The sequence below is a fragment of the Cervus elaphus genome, chromosome 19, assembly GCF_910594005.1.
Source record: "Cervus elaphus chromosome 19, mCerEla1.1, whole genome shotgun sequence".
NCBI lineage: Eukaryota > Metazoa > Chordata > Mammalia > Artiodactyla > Cervidae > Cervus > Cervus elaphus.
Window position 1 is genome coordinate 67,525,302 of NC_057833.1, and position 20,277 is coordinate 67,545,578.

General features: G+C 46.8%; 1 protein-coding gene across 6 annotated transcripts in view; it reads left to right on the forward strand.

Moving 5' to 3' along the window:
* The window catches only part of ERG (ETS transcription factor ERG), a 315,726-nt gene that overhangs the window by 253,690 nt on the left and 41,759 nt on the right, over positions 1-20,277 (forward strand). For all 6 annotated transcript variants that reach the window (XM_043875442.1, XM_043875441.1, XM_043875443.1 and 3 more), the window contains one exon: positions 12,439-12,590. In XM_043875442.1, coding sequence (XP_043731377.1) covers positions 12,439-12,590 — 152 coding nt within the window. The remainder of the gene's footprint in view (positions 1-12,438; positions 12,591-20,277) is intronic.

The following is a 20,277-nucleotide window of genomic DNA, read 5'->3' on the forward strand; positions in this document are numbered from 1 at the left end:
GTCCTACTTACGAGGGACCTTGGGTCTTTACAGACGTCAGTTCACTGGGCTGTGGGGCTGGGGCATGGATTGAAAGGCCCTCGTTTGGGGAAAAGTTAGTGAGGGAGACGTGTTCTCAGGAGCTCCCGCTGCGTTCCTCATCTCTCCTCTTGGTATCACTGGTGACCGTCTTTGCCATCTCTTGGGATGTCGGACAGATGGGCACCATTTTGTGGAAGAGCCGTGGTCTTCCCTGTGATGTAAACGAATCCCATCAGGTCTCTGGATGCTGACATCAGGGGCAAGGGGAAATGCTGGATACTTTCTCTCCTGTAAAGGAAAATCATCTTGGCTAACCAGAATTTACATAGCCTGTTCAGAAAATAAAACCCTGAAGCACCATCATGGCTATCTGGCTTCATTCTTTCCTCTCTGGAAAAGGAAAAGTGTCTCAAGAAAAAAGAAACTCAGGAGATCGAAGGGATGCCACATCTTGGTCAGGTAAACTCTCTGCAGAGATCTTATTCTACAGAATATGGTACTTCCAAAGGATGAATTCGTCAAGGCTGCGTTTCCTCCCCGGTTTTCAAGATCTGAGTGCGATGTGGTCTTGCTGATCCCCATTTTCAGCTGCTAAAAGAAACACACCCTGAAATCATGAAACCTTCTCAGGGAAATGTCAGCTCCCTTTTGGGGACAAAGAGCTAACTGTTGGTAGTGACTCTTTAATTAATTTTGTCTTCCAACTGCTTTAGAGAAGGGGGGAGGGGAACGGGCCTGGTGGGAAGAGGCTGACGTTCCAGGTGTAAGAGAATATTTAGTAAGGGTAAAAATAACACACAGCTGTGAAGACAAACATCTCCAGTTTCAGTCTGAGCCCCTAGCGCTCCATGAATCACAGCCGAGCTCCACCCGCTGCTCGGCCGCGGGCTCTCTGAAGCAGCTTTTCCACTGCCTCTGAGTCAGAAATAAAACAGACCCACAAATTACCCCGGAGCGCTCCAGACAATCTCCTCCTTGTCTGGGGTCCTAAAAATACCTTTTGTGGTGACTACCTCCATTCACGGCGCGTAACCCGATTAGGAGCGTGTTGGGTCGATTAGGACTAAGTCTGTGCTTTCAGAGTTCTTAGGAGGAGAACCGCTAGAGGAGGGGGTTGGTTCCGACTCCAGTTTGAGGCTGACTGGGATGAATGCCCAGGCCTGCATCGTTAGGGCCCTCTCGTGGGACTGACCTCTTCGGACTCTTGGAGTGGCCCAAGAAAACCTTTGAGGTCCTCCCAGGCAGTTTCCTCATCAGGTTCTTAACATGAAATCACCTCGTAAACTGAAAAGGACATCCAGGAAGACAGTGCCCTTCGGATGAACTGGGGAATGAGCTGAAGACTGCATTGCCAGTAAACATATGCCTGCTCACTCACAGAAGGGTCGGAGGGGGTGTGGACCGTGGGCTTCAAGGGCAGAATATGTAAGGCTGGGGAGAGGTGCTTCGTTTGCCTCCTTGGACGCAGGCACCATGGAGACGGGCATGGCTGTATCCCCAGCACCTGGGACAGTGCCTGGTGTAGAGACTTGCTCTATAAATGTTTGCTAAACGGATGAAGGGATAAAGAATATATATACATATATATATATATACATGTAAATATATATATATATGCATATATATGTATTGTATGTATACACATACATACAAACAATGCAGTGTTCTTCTTGTTGTTCAGTCATTAAGTCTTGTCCAACTCTCTGCGACCCCATGGACTGCAGCACACCAGCCTTCCCTGTCCTTCACTATCTCCTGGAGTTTGCTCAGATTCATGTCCGTTGTGTTGGTGATGCTATCTAGCCATCTCATCTTCAGCCACCACCATCTCCTTTTGCCTTCAATTTTCCCCAACATCAAGATCCTTTCCAGTGAGTCAGCTGTTTGCATCAGCTGGCCAAAGGATTGGAGCTTCAGCTTCAGCATCAGTCCTTTCAGTGAACATCCAGGGCTGATTTCCTGCAGGGTTGACTGGTTTGATCTCCTTGCAGTCCAAGGGACTCTCAAGAGTCTTCTCCAGCACCACCATTTGAAAGCATCAATTCTTTGGTGCTCAGCCTTCTGTATGGTCCAACTTTCACATCCATACATGACTACTGGCAAAACCATAGCTTTGAAAATATGGACCTTTGTTGGCAAAGTGAAGTCCTTGCATTATAATACACTGTCTAGGTTTGTCATAGCTTTTCTTTCAAGGAGTGAGTGTCTTTTAATTTCATGACTGCAGTCACCATCTACAGTGATTTTGGAACCCAAGAAAATGAAATCTGTCATTGTTTCCACTTTTTCCCCATCTACCATATATAAAATAGGTAACTAACAAAGACCTATTGTATAGTACCAGAAGCTCTACTCAATACTCTGTAATAACCAATATGGGAATAGAATCTAAAACAGAGTGGTTATATGTGTATGCATAACTGATTCACTTTGCTATCCTCCTGAAACTAACACAATACTGTACATCATCTCTACTCCAATAAAAGATTTTTTAAAATATGCATTTCGGATGTGAACAAAAGTATTCTAGCAGGATGTGATGGAGAACACGTAAGGCAGGGGACAGCCGTCTCCAAGTGCAAGACAAACTCCAGAACAGGAAGCGGGGTGGGCCCTGAAAAGTGGGTAGATTTTGAGAAGGTTGACGGGTTTGCCTCCACCCACTGGAAGAAGTTACATCCATCACCCAACTTCAATTTCAACCTACCTCGGGGGCTTTCTCTCAAGCCTGAGGCGCCCCCCCCCCTCAGCGTTGTGACGTGAGGGTGGATCCCAGTTTTAACGTGGCTGGTGAGCTCGAGGCTGTGGCTTGGGGCTGCATTCAGGGACCTTCTCGCATAAACGAGGTCCCTTCACACTCAACAAGGGCACCGCGCGTTCTTTTCAAACTGAGGACCGCATCTGTGCAGTTTCAGCGAGGGCTCTTTCCATGATGGAATCTGCCCTGCTGTAAGGAGGTTCTGATTCAAGAAAACCAATGTCAGATGCCAAGTTTTATTTTGTGTTTCAGAAACCAAAGCTCTCATTTTAATTTCTCGGTACATGCTTATAGACATGATGCGTGTGTGTGTGTGCTAAGTCACTCAGTTGTGTCCTATTCTTTGTGACCCCATGGATGGTAGCCCACCAGCCTCCTCTGTCCATGAAGGTCTCCAGGCAAGAGTACTGGAGTAGGTTGCCATGCCTTCCTCCAGGGGATCTTCCCGACCTAGGGATCGAACCTGTGTCTCTCACGTTTCCTGCCTTGAAAGGCGGGTCCTTTGCCACTAGAACCACCTGGGAAGCCCTACAGGTGTGATAAACCCTTTTCAAAAAGAAGAGATTATGTATGGAAACAGCGAAAAAAACGTTTTTTCTTGGACAGAGCTCGTTTTAGTCTTTTTTAGAAAGTATTATTTTATTTATTTATTTGGCTGCATGGAGTCTTCGTTTTAACATGTGGGATCTTTAGTTGCAGCATGCAAACTCTTAGTTGAAGCAAACTCTTAGTTCCCTGACTCAGGCCCCCTGCATTGGGAATGTGGAGTCCTAGCCACTGGACCCAGAGAAGTCCCTTCCCTGTCCACTTCATCTTAAAACAGTGACATTGCCTACTTTCCTAATGGTCCAGGTTCTGCCCTGGTCCTCAGGCCTGTCTTCTTAGACCCACAATCTGGGTCACAGTCCTTCCTGCTCTGCTTTCTGAGTCCAGAAACTTTTACCTGACTTCCTCACACTCAGCAATGTTCACGCTCCATCTCTGCAGAGCTTGCACCCTGCTGAGTGCCTCTAGGAGGTTTGGGGGAGGAACAAACAACATTCAACTATAAATTGAGGAGGTCAACTTTTTTTTTTTTTTTTATAAACCAGACATCACAATTCATATCTCTGTCCAAATAAACCCTGCCACACTTAGCATCTCCCAGGAGGCTCTGCCTTCATCTGCACGGGGCTGCCCCTGTTCAGCTCTCATCGCCTTCTCCTTGACTGACTTCAGGACATGCTTCAGAAAATACCCACCAGTGATGAAGCTGAGTCTTCTGAGGGTCCATCCCATGATGTGTTATGTCTGGGAAAGAGACCACTCATGTGGAATTACCAGGGGAGGTCCTGTAGTGTGGTGGTCAAGTCCTTGGATTCAGGACCCTAACTGTCTAAGTTCAAATCCCAGCCCCTCCCCTGCTGGTCGTATAAGCTTAGACACAACCTGCCCCCCAAGTCTCTGCACATCGCCTGTATCATTGCTGCTGCTTATTGGTGTTTGACCTTGGGGGTGAGATAAATAGCAACAGCTAACACATAACATTTGTTGTGTGTTAGGCACCATTTTGCATGTTTCACCCCTGTATTTACTGTAACATGAATACATAAGAGTTTGGAGCCCTCTCTAGCATAAGTAAGCAGTCCAGTATGGGATAGATGAACCAGATAAGATCTGTAAATGTTTGTTCAACCACCATGCATTAGATCAATTTCCCAGAGGCAAATTTGGATTTGAAACATCTAAGTTAGGACTTCCCTGGTGGTCCAGTGGTTAAGAATCTGCCTGCTGGTACAGGTGACATGGGTTTGATCCCTAGTCTGGGAGAATTCCACATGCTGCTGGACAACTAAGCCCATGTACCGCAAAGGTAGAAGCCCACACTCCAGAGCGTGTGCTCTGCAAGAAGAGAAGCCTCCGCAGTGAGAAGCCTGCACACCACATCTGGAGAGTAGCTCCCGCTTGCAGCAACTAGAGAGAGTCAGCATACAGCAGCAAAGACCCAGTGCAGCCATAAATACATAATAAAAAAAATTGAAAATAAAACATAGAAATTAGAAGATTGTGGAAACTGGAATATAGGTATATAGCATTCCGACTCTCAAGATCTTTTCATTTTTTAATCATTCATTTCTTATATTTTTGCACTCATTTTTCTGGTTCTTTCCAAAACAGTGCCAGTAGGTTCATCTGTACCATTTTGTACTTAAACTTCACTCTGTAGACAGTCTCTATGTCCATTCGCATCTGCAAATGGCACCCTCTTGTTCCCTATAAAGAGCTGAGCAGTATTCCATTGTGTGTATATATATATGGACCACATCTTCTTTATCTGTTCTTCTGTTGATGGACATTTAGGCTGCTTCCATGTCCTGGCTATTGTAAATAGTGCTGCAGTGAACATAGGAGGCATGTATCTCCAATCAAAGTGCTATGGAAAGTACATAAATAAATTATAACAAAAGCGATGTCAAGAGACAGGAAGTGTGGAGCACTGGCTTGAGGACACACAGCCCCGGGGCTCCTGTACCTGAGGCAGCTGAGAGCTGAGTGCTCCGAGCACCTGCTCTACACGTGGAATGTCCTCAGTTCTGTTAGGGGGCGGTGGGAAGGATTCTGCTTGCTTCACCACCCAGTTCTCTGAAGGAGAAGCCACAGGAGAAACTTCTCTCAAGCTTCAGCTCAGGAAAAGCTTCTCTTCTGCTGAATAACTTGGTTCATGTGTATTTTTTTTTTTTTTGACATCTTGAATGGTCACAGGATATACTTCCTTTTTTGCTTTGGCGAGTAGAAAGTTCAGAGATAAATTGATGTGCTACCTTGAGCAACTATAAATAGTAAGCTTACTCAATGTGCTGATTTTATCTCTTGATTAATTGCTTTTCTGCCCTTATATAACATTCACTTCCATTCCTTTGATCATTTATGTTATTTTTGTCCTGTGCGCATTTTTGCAATCTACCTCAAATGTCACATAGTTTGAAGAAGAGCAGGAAAATAAAATATATTCAGAGGCACCACACATACACATAAATATCACTCTGGAGTTGCAGATGAAAATAATGGAATCTTCTCCTTAGAAAAATGTTAATAGGAGCTAAACATTTGTTCTTCCAAGTAGCTTCTGAAGAGTCCCTCTTGACTACTCATCAGAACCATATTGTTATTGTTCAGTTGCTAAGTAGTGCCCAACTCTATGCGACCCCATGGACTGCAGCATGCCAGGCCTCCCTGTCCTTCACCAACTCCCAGAGCTTACCCAAACTCATGTCAGCTGAGTCAGTGATGCCATTCAACCATCTCATCCTCTGTTGCCCACTTCTCCTCCTGCCTTCAATCTTTCCCAACATCAGGGTCTTTTCCAGTGAGTCAGCTCTTTGCATCAGGTGGCCAAAGTATTGGAGCTTCAAGAACCCAATCTTGTTTTTTTAGTGTGTCTGAGTTTCAACTTAATTTAAGTTGAGTAAACTTTCTCATTTATTTGATATTCTTTGCCATGTTCTTTCACCATTAATTCATAATAATGATGTGTTTTAGGAAGTCAGTGCTCATGATCTCAACTCACCTTAATTGAGACTCAGGACATTTTAGCCGGCCATGTGTTCCTAGTTATCAGAAGAAGGGCACCAACACTCCATCTTGTTCATCATGAAGGTTCAAGGATCTTTCTACATTATTTCTATATTTCCTAGAGTGAGCTTCCCTGGTAGCTCAGATGGTAAGGAATCTGCCTGCAGTGCAGGAGACCTGGGTTCGATCCCTGGGTCAGGAAGATCCCCTGGAGAAGGGAATGGCAACCCGCTCCAGTATTCTGGCCTGGAGAATCCCATGGACAGACCATGGGGTCACAAGGAGTTGAACATGATGGAGCCATTAACACTTTGACTTCCAGATTGGCCACAGTTATGCCCAAGTGACATGGAAGTCTGTGAGATTGCTGTAGAGATTAAACTCCTAAAATTGGCCCCCAGGATGTCTCAAGGGACTTGGGGGAGTGATACACCCAGCTTTTTGGCCCCACAGATGTTGTCCACTGCCTTCCTGGCACTCTTCAGTCTGAACCTGCCTCCCCCTGTCAGGGTGACCCCCAAGCCCATGTGGGATTTCTCCTGCTGCGAGTGGGGGCAACCAGCTGTCCTCCTGCCTCCTCTCTGCTCCCTGCTGCTGCGTGTTGTGTGGGGCTGTGGTTATAAATAGAACTCAGACCTGAAAATGTGAACTCGAGAAAATGGTTAAGACACAATGATTTTTTTTTAAATATATTTTATTGTGGTAAGAATACTTAACATGAGATCCAGCTTTAAAAAATTTTAAGATTTTTTTATGTGGCCAATTTTTAAGCCTGCCTTTAACCTGTTACAATGCTGTTTCTGTTTTCTGTTTTGGTTTTTTGACCACAAAGCATGTGAGATCTTCTTTCCCTGACCAGGGATTGGATCCTATATGGGAAGGTGAAGTCTTAACCACTGATTGCTAGGGATGTCTGTAAACAAATTTTTAAGTGTCCGTTACTGTTGAGCAGAGGTACAAGGTTGTACAGCCGATATCCAGAGCTTTCTCATTCTACTTGACTGCAACTTTATGTTTATTGATTAATAACTCCCCATCTTTTCCCTCCTCCAGCTGCTGGCAACCAACACTTCACTCTTCTTCTGAATCTGACTTTTTAAAATAGCCCATATAAGGCGGAAGCATGCAGTATTTGTCTTTCTGAGACTGACTTTTTCCACTTAGTATTAATATAATGTCCTTGAGATTCATCCATGCTATAATCTATTTCTGATTTCTTTATTTTTAAGGAGAATAGTATTCTGTTGTATGCATGTACCCCATTTTCTTTATCTACTCATCCATCTGTGGACATTTAGGTCCGCACCTTCACTATTGTGAATAGTACATAGTGAACATGGAAGTGCTCATGTCTCTTGGAGATCCTGATTTTAATTCTTTCAGATAAATATGCATAAGTGGGATTGTTGGATCATATAGTTGTTCTTTTTCAAACATGTTTCAAGGGACCACCATACCATTTTCCAGTGCAGCTGTACCATTTTGCATTCCCATCAAGAGTATGCAAGGGTTCCAGTTTCTCTGCATCCTCTCCAGCACTTGTTAACTTTTGCTTTTTGTCTTTATCATAGCCATCTTGGCAGGTGTGAGGTGATACCTCATTGTGGTTTGACTTGCATAATAGCTTTTCCATGCCCTTGAAAGATAGAGTCTTTGAGAGAAATATCTTGAACCCGGCTTATATGCGATTAAGAAATTCATGCCTCAAATAATAAGAAATTTCATATTCACCAGTTGATTACCCATTTAGAGCGCATCTAAAAAATGTCTTAAAACTTTCATAGGGACTGTTAAAGAGCACATAGGTGAGTATTAAGAATATCATATTTAAAGGGATGCTCTTTACTATGTGTGTTTCAAAGCAAGAATGCCCAAATCCTTACCTTGTTAGAGTAGAAAACATGGGATCCTCTGTTTTAGGCTCAGTGCAGGTGGAATACTAAGCTGTCTGTGGGAAGTTTCTTCCTGTGACTTCTAAGAAGTCACCTTAGCACGCTGAAGGTGGAGCTCAACAGCACAGTAAGCATGGACAGGTTCCCATGTGGATCTTTTCTTAGCACAGCTGGGTAATGCAGTGCAGAGCTTAAACCAGAGTTACGTGGGGGCTGGGCATTCTTGATGCCTTTCTGAAATGAAGATCTGTTTCACCGCTTACAAGGCCGTCATCCCAGCCATCTGACTTTGACCGAGGGGGGACATCTGGAAGCGCAGACAGTGAGTGGAAGCTGCCCAGCTTCAGGCCTCAGTTCTGCCTCCTCCCGACTCAGACCCGGAGCAAGCGACTTCTCTCTGGTGTTCTCAGTTTACACCAGCTGAGAAATGGAGCTGATGCCAGGCTGTCATGAGGACTGATAGCAGTTAAGCTCTCAGAACGTGATGACATGTATATATGCTGCTACTTTGCTATTAAAATTTCCAAGAGAATACTTAGGGGGGAAAGGCTGAACAAGAAGAATGGAACAGCTGAGGCCGCTTTAATCAGTGTTACTTGAACACCCGGCTTGAGTTCTGTATGTCAGTGGCCCTACTGGGGTGATGTGCTTCCCGCACTGAGGTTGTAGTTCCCTTAGAGTTATTACAGAAACTATTTGAAATGAACATAAACACGGTCCCCTTCTGTCTTCCTCTGATGCTAAAACAAAATACGGTGGGGGAAAAAACATTTTAAAAAAATGTCCTAAATGAACAACTTTTGAAAATAGCATTTCATGTTGCTGATTTTTTTTTTTTTTTCTAATGCTGAAAGCTGGCTGGAAAATCTTAGTAAAGTGAATTATGTCTTCTGGTTATAAGGTGAAGACATAAACTAACCTTATTGAAGATTACGCCTGTTTTAAATACATACATATATTTTTGTAAAGTTCTAATAAAATGCAATTTATTTTTATTTTTTAATGATGTTTATTGTGGTAAGAGTCACATAATATAAAGCATACTATTTAAGCCACTTCTGACTGTATGGTTTGATGGCCCTAAGTACAGTCATGGCGTTGTCCATCTGTCACCATCATCCATCTCCCCAGCTGCTCACTTTCCTAAACTGAAACTCTGTCCCCACTAAACACTAACTCTCCTTTCCGCCTCACCCGCACCCCTGGCATCGATCACTGTGCTTTCTGACTCTGTGGACTTGACTATTCTCGGTGTCTCACGTAAGTGGAGTCAAAGCATGTTTGTCTGCCCTAATGTGTATTGGAGTACACAGAACGCAGTTTAATAGCTCATTGTATCTCCGGATTTGATGAGGGATCTGTTTTAATGCCATGGGAAAACTGACATGGTCTATTCCTAGTCCATGCTTAGTCCTCAGAAATGGAAGTTGGACAGTAGGATTGAAGAAAGTGACAGAGTTCGTCTGAAGGGTCCATAATCCCCAGCGACCCTTCTTCCTGTAATTCTGTACATCTCCTTGACCTTTCACTTTTTAGGTGGTTAACTGCCTTGCTAGAGAAGAAAGAATTTTGTAGTGCCTGGTATACAGCGAGCACTGAATTAAAAAAATGATCTAAATGAGGCATGAATGACTGGATCTGAACAGCGCTCATCCTAGAGTAGCAGTCATCACCTACGTAGCATCTAAAGTCTTTTTTCCTAAAGAACCAAACTCCTGTAATTTTCTTCCCTAGTAACTTCTCTCCTTGAGACAAATAGACCAAAACACACACACTCAACTCAACGGATGGAATTTTCCAAGGGGATAGGAAACTTGAGTCTCAAGTGAAGACATCCAGTGTTTTGATATTAGGATGGGTCTTTTAGAGATAAATGTTGGAAGCCAGGAAAAATAGCATCAAGAGGAAATAATGCATGTGTAGGCAGCATTGGAAATATAGAGGGTTCACACCATGGGAACTCTGACCGCTATTATTTTTGAATTTCCTTCATGTTAGTACAGCTGTGCGGATGCCATGAAGCCGGGTTATGTATTTCCCGGCCCACGGTACGGGCTCAGTCTGGGCGACCCCAATGATGACCTCCGTCCACGACCTACTTGCTCCATCCTCATCGTTAGCCCTGAGCTCCCTCCATCAGCACCAGACCTGTGCAAAGGATGCTGAGAATGAATCTGTAGCTTCAAAGTTCCCAGATGCTGAATGAACTCTTTCCAGGGCCTGTGGTCCGTCCTTCCTGTCCACACCCCTGCCACAACTCTTGGGTCCAGAATGACCTTCTCCATCACATCTCAGTCCAGCCCCACCCAGAGAGTGCCCTTCTGCTTTGACGCCTCCTTAGACTTGAAGGCCGCATCCACGCCAGGCCTCTAGTTCCAAGATTCTGCAGACTGGCTGCAGAGTTCCAGCTGACATGGTGTGGAGGAGACAAAGGAAGACCCACTGGGGTGGAGCCCACAGCCATCGGGGCCTCAGACATTGGGATGGAAATCTAAAATCCAGTAGGTTGCATAGATTGCCAAGAGTACAAAAAATCCTGTGTTGGGTAACGCTTACGAGGACATTTTCAGAAATCTGCCTCAGATGATGTAACTCAACTCTCGGGATTCTGGAGCTACAGGCATCTTGTGTTAGTGATCTCTGGCTTAACCATCTAAGAAGGCATTCACACGTTCTTCTGTTTCTTGCTCAAGCGAGAGTTTCTGTTTGGAGTTTACCTATTACGTATGGGAATGATTGAGGGCAGAAGGAGAAGAGGGTGACAGAGGATAAAACGGTTGGATGGCGTCACTGATTCAATGGACACGAACTTGGGCAAGCTCCTGGAGATGGTAAGGGACAGAGAAACCTGGCGTTCTGCAGTCCATGGGGTCTCGGAAAGTTGGACATGACTTGACGACTGAACAACAGCAATTTCATCACATCCGGTAACCTTTGCTGCTGCTGCTGCTAAGTCGCTTCAGTTGTGTCCGACTCTGAGCGACCCCATGGACTGCAGCCTCCTAGGCTCCTCCATCCATGGGATTTTCCAGGCAAGAGTACTGGAGTGGGTTGCCAGTGCCTTCTCCCCCAGTATCTTTTAGATCTTACTTAAGAAACAGATATTCTTTTTTTTTTTCTCTTTTTCCAGAAAGGTAAGTTTGTCTTTATCCAAGTGTCCATGGATGCCTTAACTAACAGCGACCCTCTGAGCTGTTCCCCACAGCCCAGCAGCTGACCCCTGGCACACAGCTGGTTTCACTCCCTGACCCCAGTCTTCCAGGGCTGCTGGGGTCCCCTATCCTGCTGCTTCTGGGGGGCCAGTCCTGCTCCCCTTTCTGCCCTTCCTGCCCACACCTAAGCCAGGAGCACTGGGAGCCTTAAAACTCCATGTCTAAGGATTGGCTGCAGGGATTTGAAAGTGAACACAAAGGTTTCCTTCTGAGGTTTTGAAGAGGCGTGTCACTCTGGAATAAACCTGGCAGAGTGTCGCCTCTCACCGTCTGGGTGCGTGGCCTGTTTGCAGTCACACGGGGAGAACAAGTGCCCATTCAGTGTTCCCTGCACGTGTTTCCAATCAGCTGTCACAGATGGGGCTTTGACACGACAGTTGCAGGAGCTGGCTGGAGGGATGGAAACCAGGCGGCAGCTCTGCTTCCCATGTGCCTGTGCTCTGCTTCCGGTGAGCATGGGCACCGTCTTAGTCTCATAAGGCTCCTGTCACAAAATGCCGTGGGCCAGGGCAGGAATTAAACAGCAGGGATTTTTTTCTCATGGTTCTAGAGACTGAAGTCCAAGACCAAGGTGCTGGGCTGGTTGGTGGTGGGTGTCTGGTGAGAGCTCTGTCCTTGGCTGGGGATGGCTACCTTCTCACTGTAAGCTCAGTGGCAGAGAGAGAGAAAGAGAGAAGTCTGGTCTCTTCCCCTTCTTTAAGGGCACTAATCCCGTCATAAGGGCCTCAGCCTCGTGACCTCATGTTAACTTCATTCTCTTCCAAAGGCCCCACCTCCAAAGGCCTTCACGTTGGGACTGGGGCTTCCGTATGTGAACCTGGAGGAGGCACGGTCACTCAGCTCATCACAGATGACTGCATTGTCTTTCCACAGTGTCTGCCTCCTCCCCTCTCCCTCCCCTCCAGCTTTCCCTTCCTGGCTTCTCTCTGTGCATCACGGACAGGCAGGGAGGCAGGCTCTAGGGGGCTGCAGTAATGGAAGGCTGTGTCTTCTTCTCCTCCAGGAACTCCCCTGATGAGTGCAGCATGGCCAAAGGTGGGAAGATGGTGGGCAGCCCGGACACCGTCGGGATGAACTACAGCAGCTACATGGAGGAGAAGCACATGCCGCCCCCAAACATGACCACCAACGAGCGCCGCGTCATCGTCCCCGCAGGTCAGAGGCTTGGCCAGCGGCCCGGGCCTTCCTCAGGCTCCGCTCAGCTCTCTCTTCTGCCCTTGGCATTGGTCACCCTCAGCTGCCTGCACTGGTGGTTGCGGATGGACCAGCAGATACTCGTCCACCGTGGTGAAATGTTCACTGCTATGTGCATGCACGCGCGTGTGTGTTTGTGTGTGTGTGTGAGAGAGAGAGAGAGAATTGATGCAGAGTGACCTTTCCAAGGAGGACTTGCCTTTTCTCTGAGCGTATTTGGTGTTAAATATCCTTCCTTTTATGAAGTGCTACTTATAATAGAAGGTAGGCTTAACATTTTTTCCTTACCTGGCATAATTTAAAATTGGGAGCCCTGTATTGTTGGTTGTCAAAACTCGAAATTCCAATCCTCACTGGCTTATGAAACAGACTCCAAGAGCCTGAGTCATTCTTTACCAGAAGTAATTCTAAACATAATCCAAAACAATAACTCTGGATTTGAGAACCATGCCAGGGATTTATTTATTTAGCAAAACTAAAGGTAATAGGAAGGATGCCTTAAAACTCCTCAGAGGAAATGTGCTACATAAAACCAAAAATACCCACCACAACAATAGCAGTGGTGACCCCCGGCGGGTCCTGACTGAGGTTTTCAGTGAGCGATGCGCATACACTGAATTTTTGGTGTCATGAACCCTCAAGCAATACGTAGCGTGGTTTGTCACGAGTGCCCTGATGAGGACAATGACGCTCAGAGAGGTTGGCCTGCAGTTAGTAAGAGGCGAGTGAGAACTTCCCAGGTGGCACACTCATAAAGAACCCACCTGCCAATGCAGGAGATGTGAGTTCGATCCCTGGGTTGGGAAGATCCCCTGGAGAAGGAAATGGCAACCCACTCCAGTACTCTTGCCTGGGAAATCCCCTGGACAGAAGAGCCTGATGGGCTACAGGCCATGGGGTGGCACAGAGTTGGACACTTCTTAGCAACTTAGTGTGAGTTAAAACTCAGACAAACTTCCCTGACTCCTTCATTCTCAAGCCCCTTCCCGTAGCCCCTGGGCGCTCCCTCCATCACCCCCTGCGGCCATCTGGGCCCCTCGCCTTCTGCCTCTGGGACTGAACTTGCTGTCTCTGTATCCGGAAACCCTTGGTTCCAGGGAGTTCTGCCCTTCATCGGGGTTCTCTAGCCACCGCATCCAGAGGTGTGCCTCCACTACTCCACCCAGTGACCCTAACCCCTGCCTGTCTGACTTTCTTTTATTGCATGTATTCCCCTCTGTCACTGCAGTGGACTTTTATGTGGAAGTTCTCTTCTTATCTTCCTCCTTCAGTGGAGTGTAAGACCCGCAAAAGCCCTGTGTGGCCAAGTTCAGTGCCTGGAGTCCCCTAGGTTCTCAGCGAATATTAACTGAGGGAAGAATGGACGAAAGGGTGCCTGACCCCTGGGTGGTCCTGCCCAGGACTCTGCTTATTGCTGGAGTCGTAAGAGATGAGCATGGGTGAAACTGGTGCAGGCTTGATTCTCCCTTGCCCCAGAGGTGGTGTGTGCATGTTCAGTCACTTTAGTCGTGTCTGACTCGTTGCGACCCCGTGGACTGTAGCCCACCAGGCTCCCCTGTCCGTGGGGTTCTCCAGGCAGGAATAACTGGATGGGTTGTCATGCTGTCCTCCAGGGGATCTTGCCCACCCAGGGATTGAACCAAGTCTCCTGTGTCTCCTGCATTGCAGGCAGATTCTTTACCACTGGGCCACCAGGGAAGCCCTGTTTCCCTGGTAGGGTGGCCTGAATCTCGACATCTGTAGGATATTAGTCTTTCCATGATCTTGTATTTACTGGGTTGCTTCAGCTTTCCATCATTCTGGACCACTGAGTGGGAAGTACTAACAGGGCCCCAGGGGCCTCCTTATGCTACAAGCTGCTCCGTATAGTGCAGCAGTTACACAATTTCCCTCCAGAATTGAGACCGGTCCTTCTAGTTGATAATTCTCCTCTGGCAGCTGGGTCAGGGGCCAGGAAAGGTCAAGGGGACCGTCTCCACTGCCAATTTGAAAGTGAACGTGTTAGTCACTCAGTCGTGTCGGACTCTGTGTGACCCCAAGGACTGTGGCCCACCAGACTCCTCTGTCCATGGGATTCTCCAGGCAGGAACACTGGAGTGGGTTGCCATTTCCTTCTCCAGCAGATCTTCCTGACCCAGGCATCGGACCCACGTCTCTTACGTCTTCTGCTTTGGCAGGCAGGTTCTTTACCACTAGTGCCACCGGGAGTTCACCTCTGCGAGGTGTGATGACCAATGAGATCAAATCCCCTCCGTGGCACGATTCCCACCCCCAGCCCTAAGTCTGCACCAGACCACCTCCAGTGGGCTTCTGTTTCCACCGCCTTCCAAGCAAGAAAGTTCAGAGTGCAAAACACCCGACTCGGCTCACGGACTGGGTTTCTCTTCAGGATGGTCGCTGTGTAGCTTTCAGCAAACTGCATGAAGCTCGTTGGAAGCAGTGAGGTAGGAAAGGACTCCTCCATCCCTGATCTTGAAGCACGAATAAGGCCTTTATAGGGGACAGTGGAGTGAGTCTCGTGTGTGCCTCATGAGAAGGACAAAGCTGCTTTTGATGTTTCCGGAAAGGAAGTGGACATTTATGCCGAAGGCATGCCTTTGGTTTGATCATGGCAACTAAGCTACATTCCTGAGAACCACCACTTGTTGCTGTGACTTAGAACTGGAGGCATTTCTGGTTGAGTGGGAAAAAAGTGTGGAAAGGCGAATGTCCAAGGGGCCCATCCTGGATGCGTGGTACCTGAAGGGGTTGAGAGCAGCTGTGTGCCTGGGGAGGGGAGGTTCGGGCAGGGGTGTTGTTGCCTTGGACGCTGGCTGGAGCGGAATGGGATGAGACGAAACCCAGGGGATGTCTGCCCAAGCCCGTCTCACCCTTTGCCTTTCTCCTTGAGAATGTAATTTCCTCAGTTTAGGTGAAACAAAGCCTTTAGTTCTCTAAGATGAGAGACTCATTCTGAGGAAAGGCTTGAAGTACATTGAAGGTACTTATCTGAGATCTGCATGGAATCACAGACCCAGGAGCTAAGCCTGGTGCCGTGACATCCTTTCATCTGACCGGGTCCTATTTCTGTCATGCCAGACGCAGGCTTTGATGTTGTCAGTATCATTTCTAGTAGGGCCAAACTTGCTTCCTATGTTAAATAAACTGTTTAGAAAACAGGAGAGCCATTTTCATGGGAAAGAGGCAAAGAAGCAATTTAATCAAGTCAGGACATCCACCCTTTGTGATTTGTGTAGTTGTTGTTCAGTCGCTAAGTCATGTCCAGCTCCTTGCAACCCCATGGAGTGCAGCCTGCCAGGCTTCCCTGTCCTTCACCATCTCCTGGAGTTTGCTCATATTTATATCCATTGAGTCAGTGATGCTACCTATCTCATCCTCTGTCACTCCCCTCTCCTCCTGCCTTCAATCTTTCCAAGCATCAGGGTCTTTTCCAACGAGTTGGCTCTTTGCATCAGGTGGCCAAAGTATTGGAGCTTCAACTTCAGCATCAGTCCTTCCAATGAGTATTCAGAGTTGATTTCCTGTAGGATGGACTGGTTTGTTCTCCTTGCAGTCCAAGGGACTCTCAAGAGTCTTCTCCAACTCCACAGTTCAAAAGCACCAATCCTTCGGTGCTCAGCTTTCTTTATAGTCCAACTCTTACATCCATACATGACCACTGGAAAAACCATAGCCTTGACTAGACGGACCTTTGTTGGCAAAATGCTGTCTCTGTGTAGTAGGTTCTCATTAAATGTCAGCCGGTTGGCTGGAAGCCTGGTTGCACAGATTGGCTCATATTAAGCTTTTGTGTAAAGGCTGTTTCATCCCCTGAAGAAAGCCCTCTTTCAGCTGTCCCCTCGCTTGGTTGCTTCACGCCGAGGCGAGGGCAGTTATTCAGTTAACCAGGTTTGTAAGAGAGCTCACTGTGGCTGGTGTTGCAAGTTGTGAGTCTTGCAGTTATTGGTCAAGCCTCAGGTATGTGTGCTCACATGCAGACACACAGATGAACACACAGACACACAGCTATATTGCACAATCCTGAAAACCCCCAGTGTAAAGACAGCAGGACCTGGGCGCGGCTGTATCAGCTGCCCCCTCCATACCTTCGGCCCCAACTCTGAGATCCAGGCACCTCACTAGGGCACATTTTGGGTGTAGAGAGTTCTGCACACTTAGCAGAATTCTCCAAACCTGGTTACGACTGGTTCATATAGTTCCTACTATTTAAGCACATTGATTGGCACTTCTAAATGCAAATCAGAAAGACAGCCCCACCCCCCAAATCCGTTATTTATTCCTAAGCACTTACACTATCAATTAGCTGCATACTGCCCTTCGTGTCCTAGACCTGAAAATGGTCCTGAGAAACGCTGACCAAGGAGACTGGTGTGTAGACAGGAGAAGACACAGAAAAAGACATGGTCTTTTGGACTCCTGGCCTGGATTCCTCACTTCTAAAGTCCCTGGTTTTGAGACTCACTGTCTCTAACTCAGGTTTCCCAGCTGGTGCTGGTGGTGAAGAACCCATCTGCCAATGCAGGTTAGATATAAGAGACTTGAGTTCGATCCCTGGGTCGGGAAGATCCTTTGGAGGAGGGCATGGCAACCCACTCTAGTATTCTTATCTGGAGAATCCCATGGACAGAGGAGCCTGGCAGATTGCATCTGTAGGGTTGCACAGAGTCAGACATGACTGAAGCAACTCAGCACACACGCATGCACACGCACACATGTGTCTAACTCAGGAGCTTTATAAAAACTCCTCAAATATCCCTAATGAATAAAAAGACTTTCATTGAATATATTTACACTGTTTCCTTGTTTCAGAATGGATTTAAGAATGATCACACAAATATAAATAAGAGAAAAAGATAGAATCTGTTTTAAAAGTAAACGGATTGAGAACATGGGCTAAAGTAAGAACTTAACAGGCAGTGAAACCAGGGGTGAGGTTTGTATGTTGATATATATATTTGGAGAAGGAAATGGCAACCCACTCCAGTATTCTTGCCTGGAGAATCCCATGGACACAGGAGCCTGGGGGGCTTAAGTGCATGGAGTTGCAAAGAATTGAACACAACTGAAGCGACTTAGCACATATGTATGTATTAACACAAACTTTATATCCTGCATAGTTGCAAAAGTGGGTTTTATTGGGTCCAAGGTGTCAGCAGGCTATGTGAAGGCGATGCCTTAATCAGTACATGCCTCAGTGTCCCCAGGATTAAAAGAAAACATGTGGGAAAGATGGTCCAGCTCTTTATTTTGAGTCTGTAAAAAAATGTGTTTCTTGGTTTGTCATTGGAAGGTAACAGGGATGTCACATGAAAGCACTCAGCCAGTAGGGCCACCAGACACCCTGGGAAGCCCTGACTTCTACCTGTTGTCCTGGTAACGCCACTGGCTAGGCCTCTCCTTCCCAAGGTGTAGAGATTAGACAATACATCACATGTGCTCTTTCTGTCTACTTTCTGTGCTCTTTCTGTATCTATCATCTGTCATCTGTGTCTGTCTTTCCATCTGTCTATAAATCTATTGTCTATCTACCTCTCATTTATCATCTATCATCTGTATCTATCTTTCCAGTCCCTATTTATCTATCTATCTGCCTCTCATTTGTTCATCATCTATCTCTCTGCCATAGGTATCTATCTGTCTTCCCATCTGTCTATTTATCCATCATCTGTCTACCTATTATCTGTCTTATGTGGTGTGAGTAGCTGTATATCTAGGTATGCACCTCATAGGCTTGGGCTGTTTCTTATGTTCATGGTTGCAGGTCAAAGTATCATTCAGTGATGTCACTCTTAATAAGATGAACCGCAGACAGAGGGCCCAGTTCAGTTCAGAGGGCCCAGCTGAGCTCTTGTTGGCTCAGTTTAATTTGGAGGTTGACTGGGAGATGTTTTTCCGAGTATGATCAGAACCACCTGCATCGGGGTCACCTGGAAGATTTAGGATGTAAAAGTGCCCACCTCCACATTTTCTGAATCCAAGTATGGAGTGGAGGATTCTACATTGTTAGCACATATTTTGGGTGATGTTCGTGCATTGTAGGGTTTGAAGAGCTCTAGACTAGATAGAAGTACTCTTGCCTGGAAAATCCCATGAATGGAGGAGCCTGGTAGGCTGCAGTCCATGGGGTCTCTAAGAGTCGGACACGACTGAGTGACTTCACTTTCACTTTTCACTTTCATGCATTGGAGAAGGAAATGGCAACCCACTCCAGTGTTCTTGCCTGGAGAATCCCAGGGATCGGGGAGCCTGGTGGGCTGCCGTCTATGGGGTCGCACAGAGTCAGACACTACTGAAGTGTCTTAGCAGCAGCAGACTAGATAGAAGATACTAAATAAGTGTTGAGCTTCCCAGGTGGTGTAATGGTAAAGAATCCACCTGCCAATGCAGGAGACACAGGTTCAATCCCTGGTTTGGGGAGATCCCCTGGAGGAGGACATAGCCACCCACTGCAATACTCTTGCCTGGAGAATTCCATGGACAGAGGAGCCTGGAGGGCTACAGTCCATGGGGTCACAATGAGTTGACACGACTGAGTGATTCAGCACACACACACACAAATAAATGTTGCTTTAATACACTTCCATTATTTGAAATAAAGACATCATTTGGGAAAGGGAGTTGGCAAAAGAAAGAACTGTCCTAAAGCTTTTGCCTCCAGACGTGTTTCGGGAGCTGTGGCTGGTACATGTCATTGGCTGACACGATAAAGCCTGTAAAGGTCTCGTGTCACGGCATTCACTGGGAAATCCAGGGCCACTCAAGGCACAAAGTGTGATGAGAGAGCTGAGGAGGAAGCCCCGCGGCCCTGTTCATTGGTGACAGCCCTGAGCGCCGTTCAGACCAAGCAGGTCAAGCGGTGCTTGCCTGCATTCACTGTGTTCCCATCAGCGGCATAGATGACTCGGGGACAGCCCGGGAGTCGGACTTCTGGGTGTTTCCAGTTCTGCTGCCCCAGGGCTGTGAACCCAGATGGATGTTTAGAAGCAATGGGTCCTTCTCGCACAGTGGAACTAGTATGTTACAGGGAACACAGGTTTTGTGCTGCCTGATGACGCCTCAGCATCAGGGATACGGTGCCGGGTGGCCTTCCGCAGTCACCGTGTAGGTCTTGACCGTGTCCTTGGCGACGTGCTAATAACCCAGCGCGCTGGCAAAGAGGAAGGCACGGTCTTCACCCACTTTTCTTCAAAATTGCAAAATGCAACAGAACCTCTGGTTTCAGCAGCTTACATCATTTTGAGAAGATTTCTTCCTTTTCTTTGTTTTTATTCCCCAAAATGGGTGCTGAGGCATGGGGCTTTTCAAACACTTCTGTTTTCATTGTCTAAATATTCACCTTGGGCACAAATGCTCATGGGGGTCAGAAGTTCTCAGAAATAGGTGCCACATGCGTCTTTGTTTCCCCTGTTTGCTTTTTAAATTTCATTTTTAATTGGCGTATAATTGCTTAACATTATTGTGTCAGCTTCCGCTCTACAACAGTTTGAATCAGCTGTATGTATACATATAGTCCCCTCTGTCTGAAGCCTCCCCACCACCCCATCCCACCCCATCCCACCCCTGTAGGTCATCACAGAGCACCGAGCTGAGTTATTCACCTTTTAACAAAGCTCACTCTCTGTATTCATTCATTTATTCATTCGCTGAG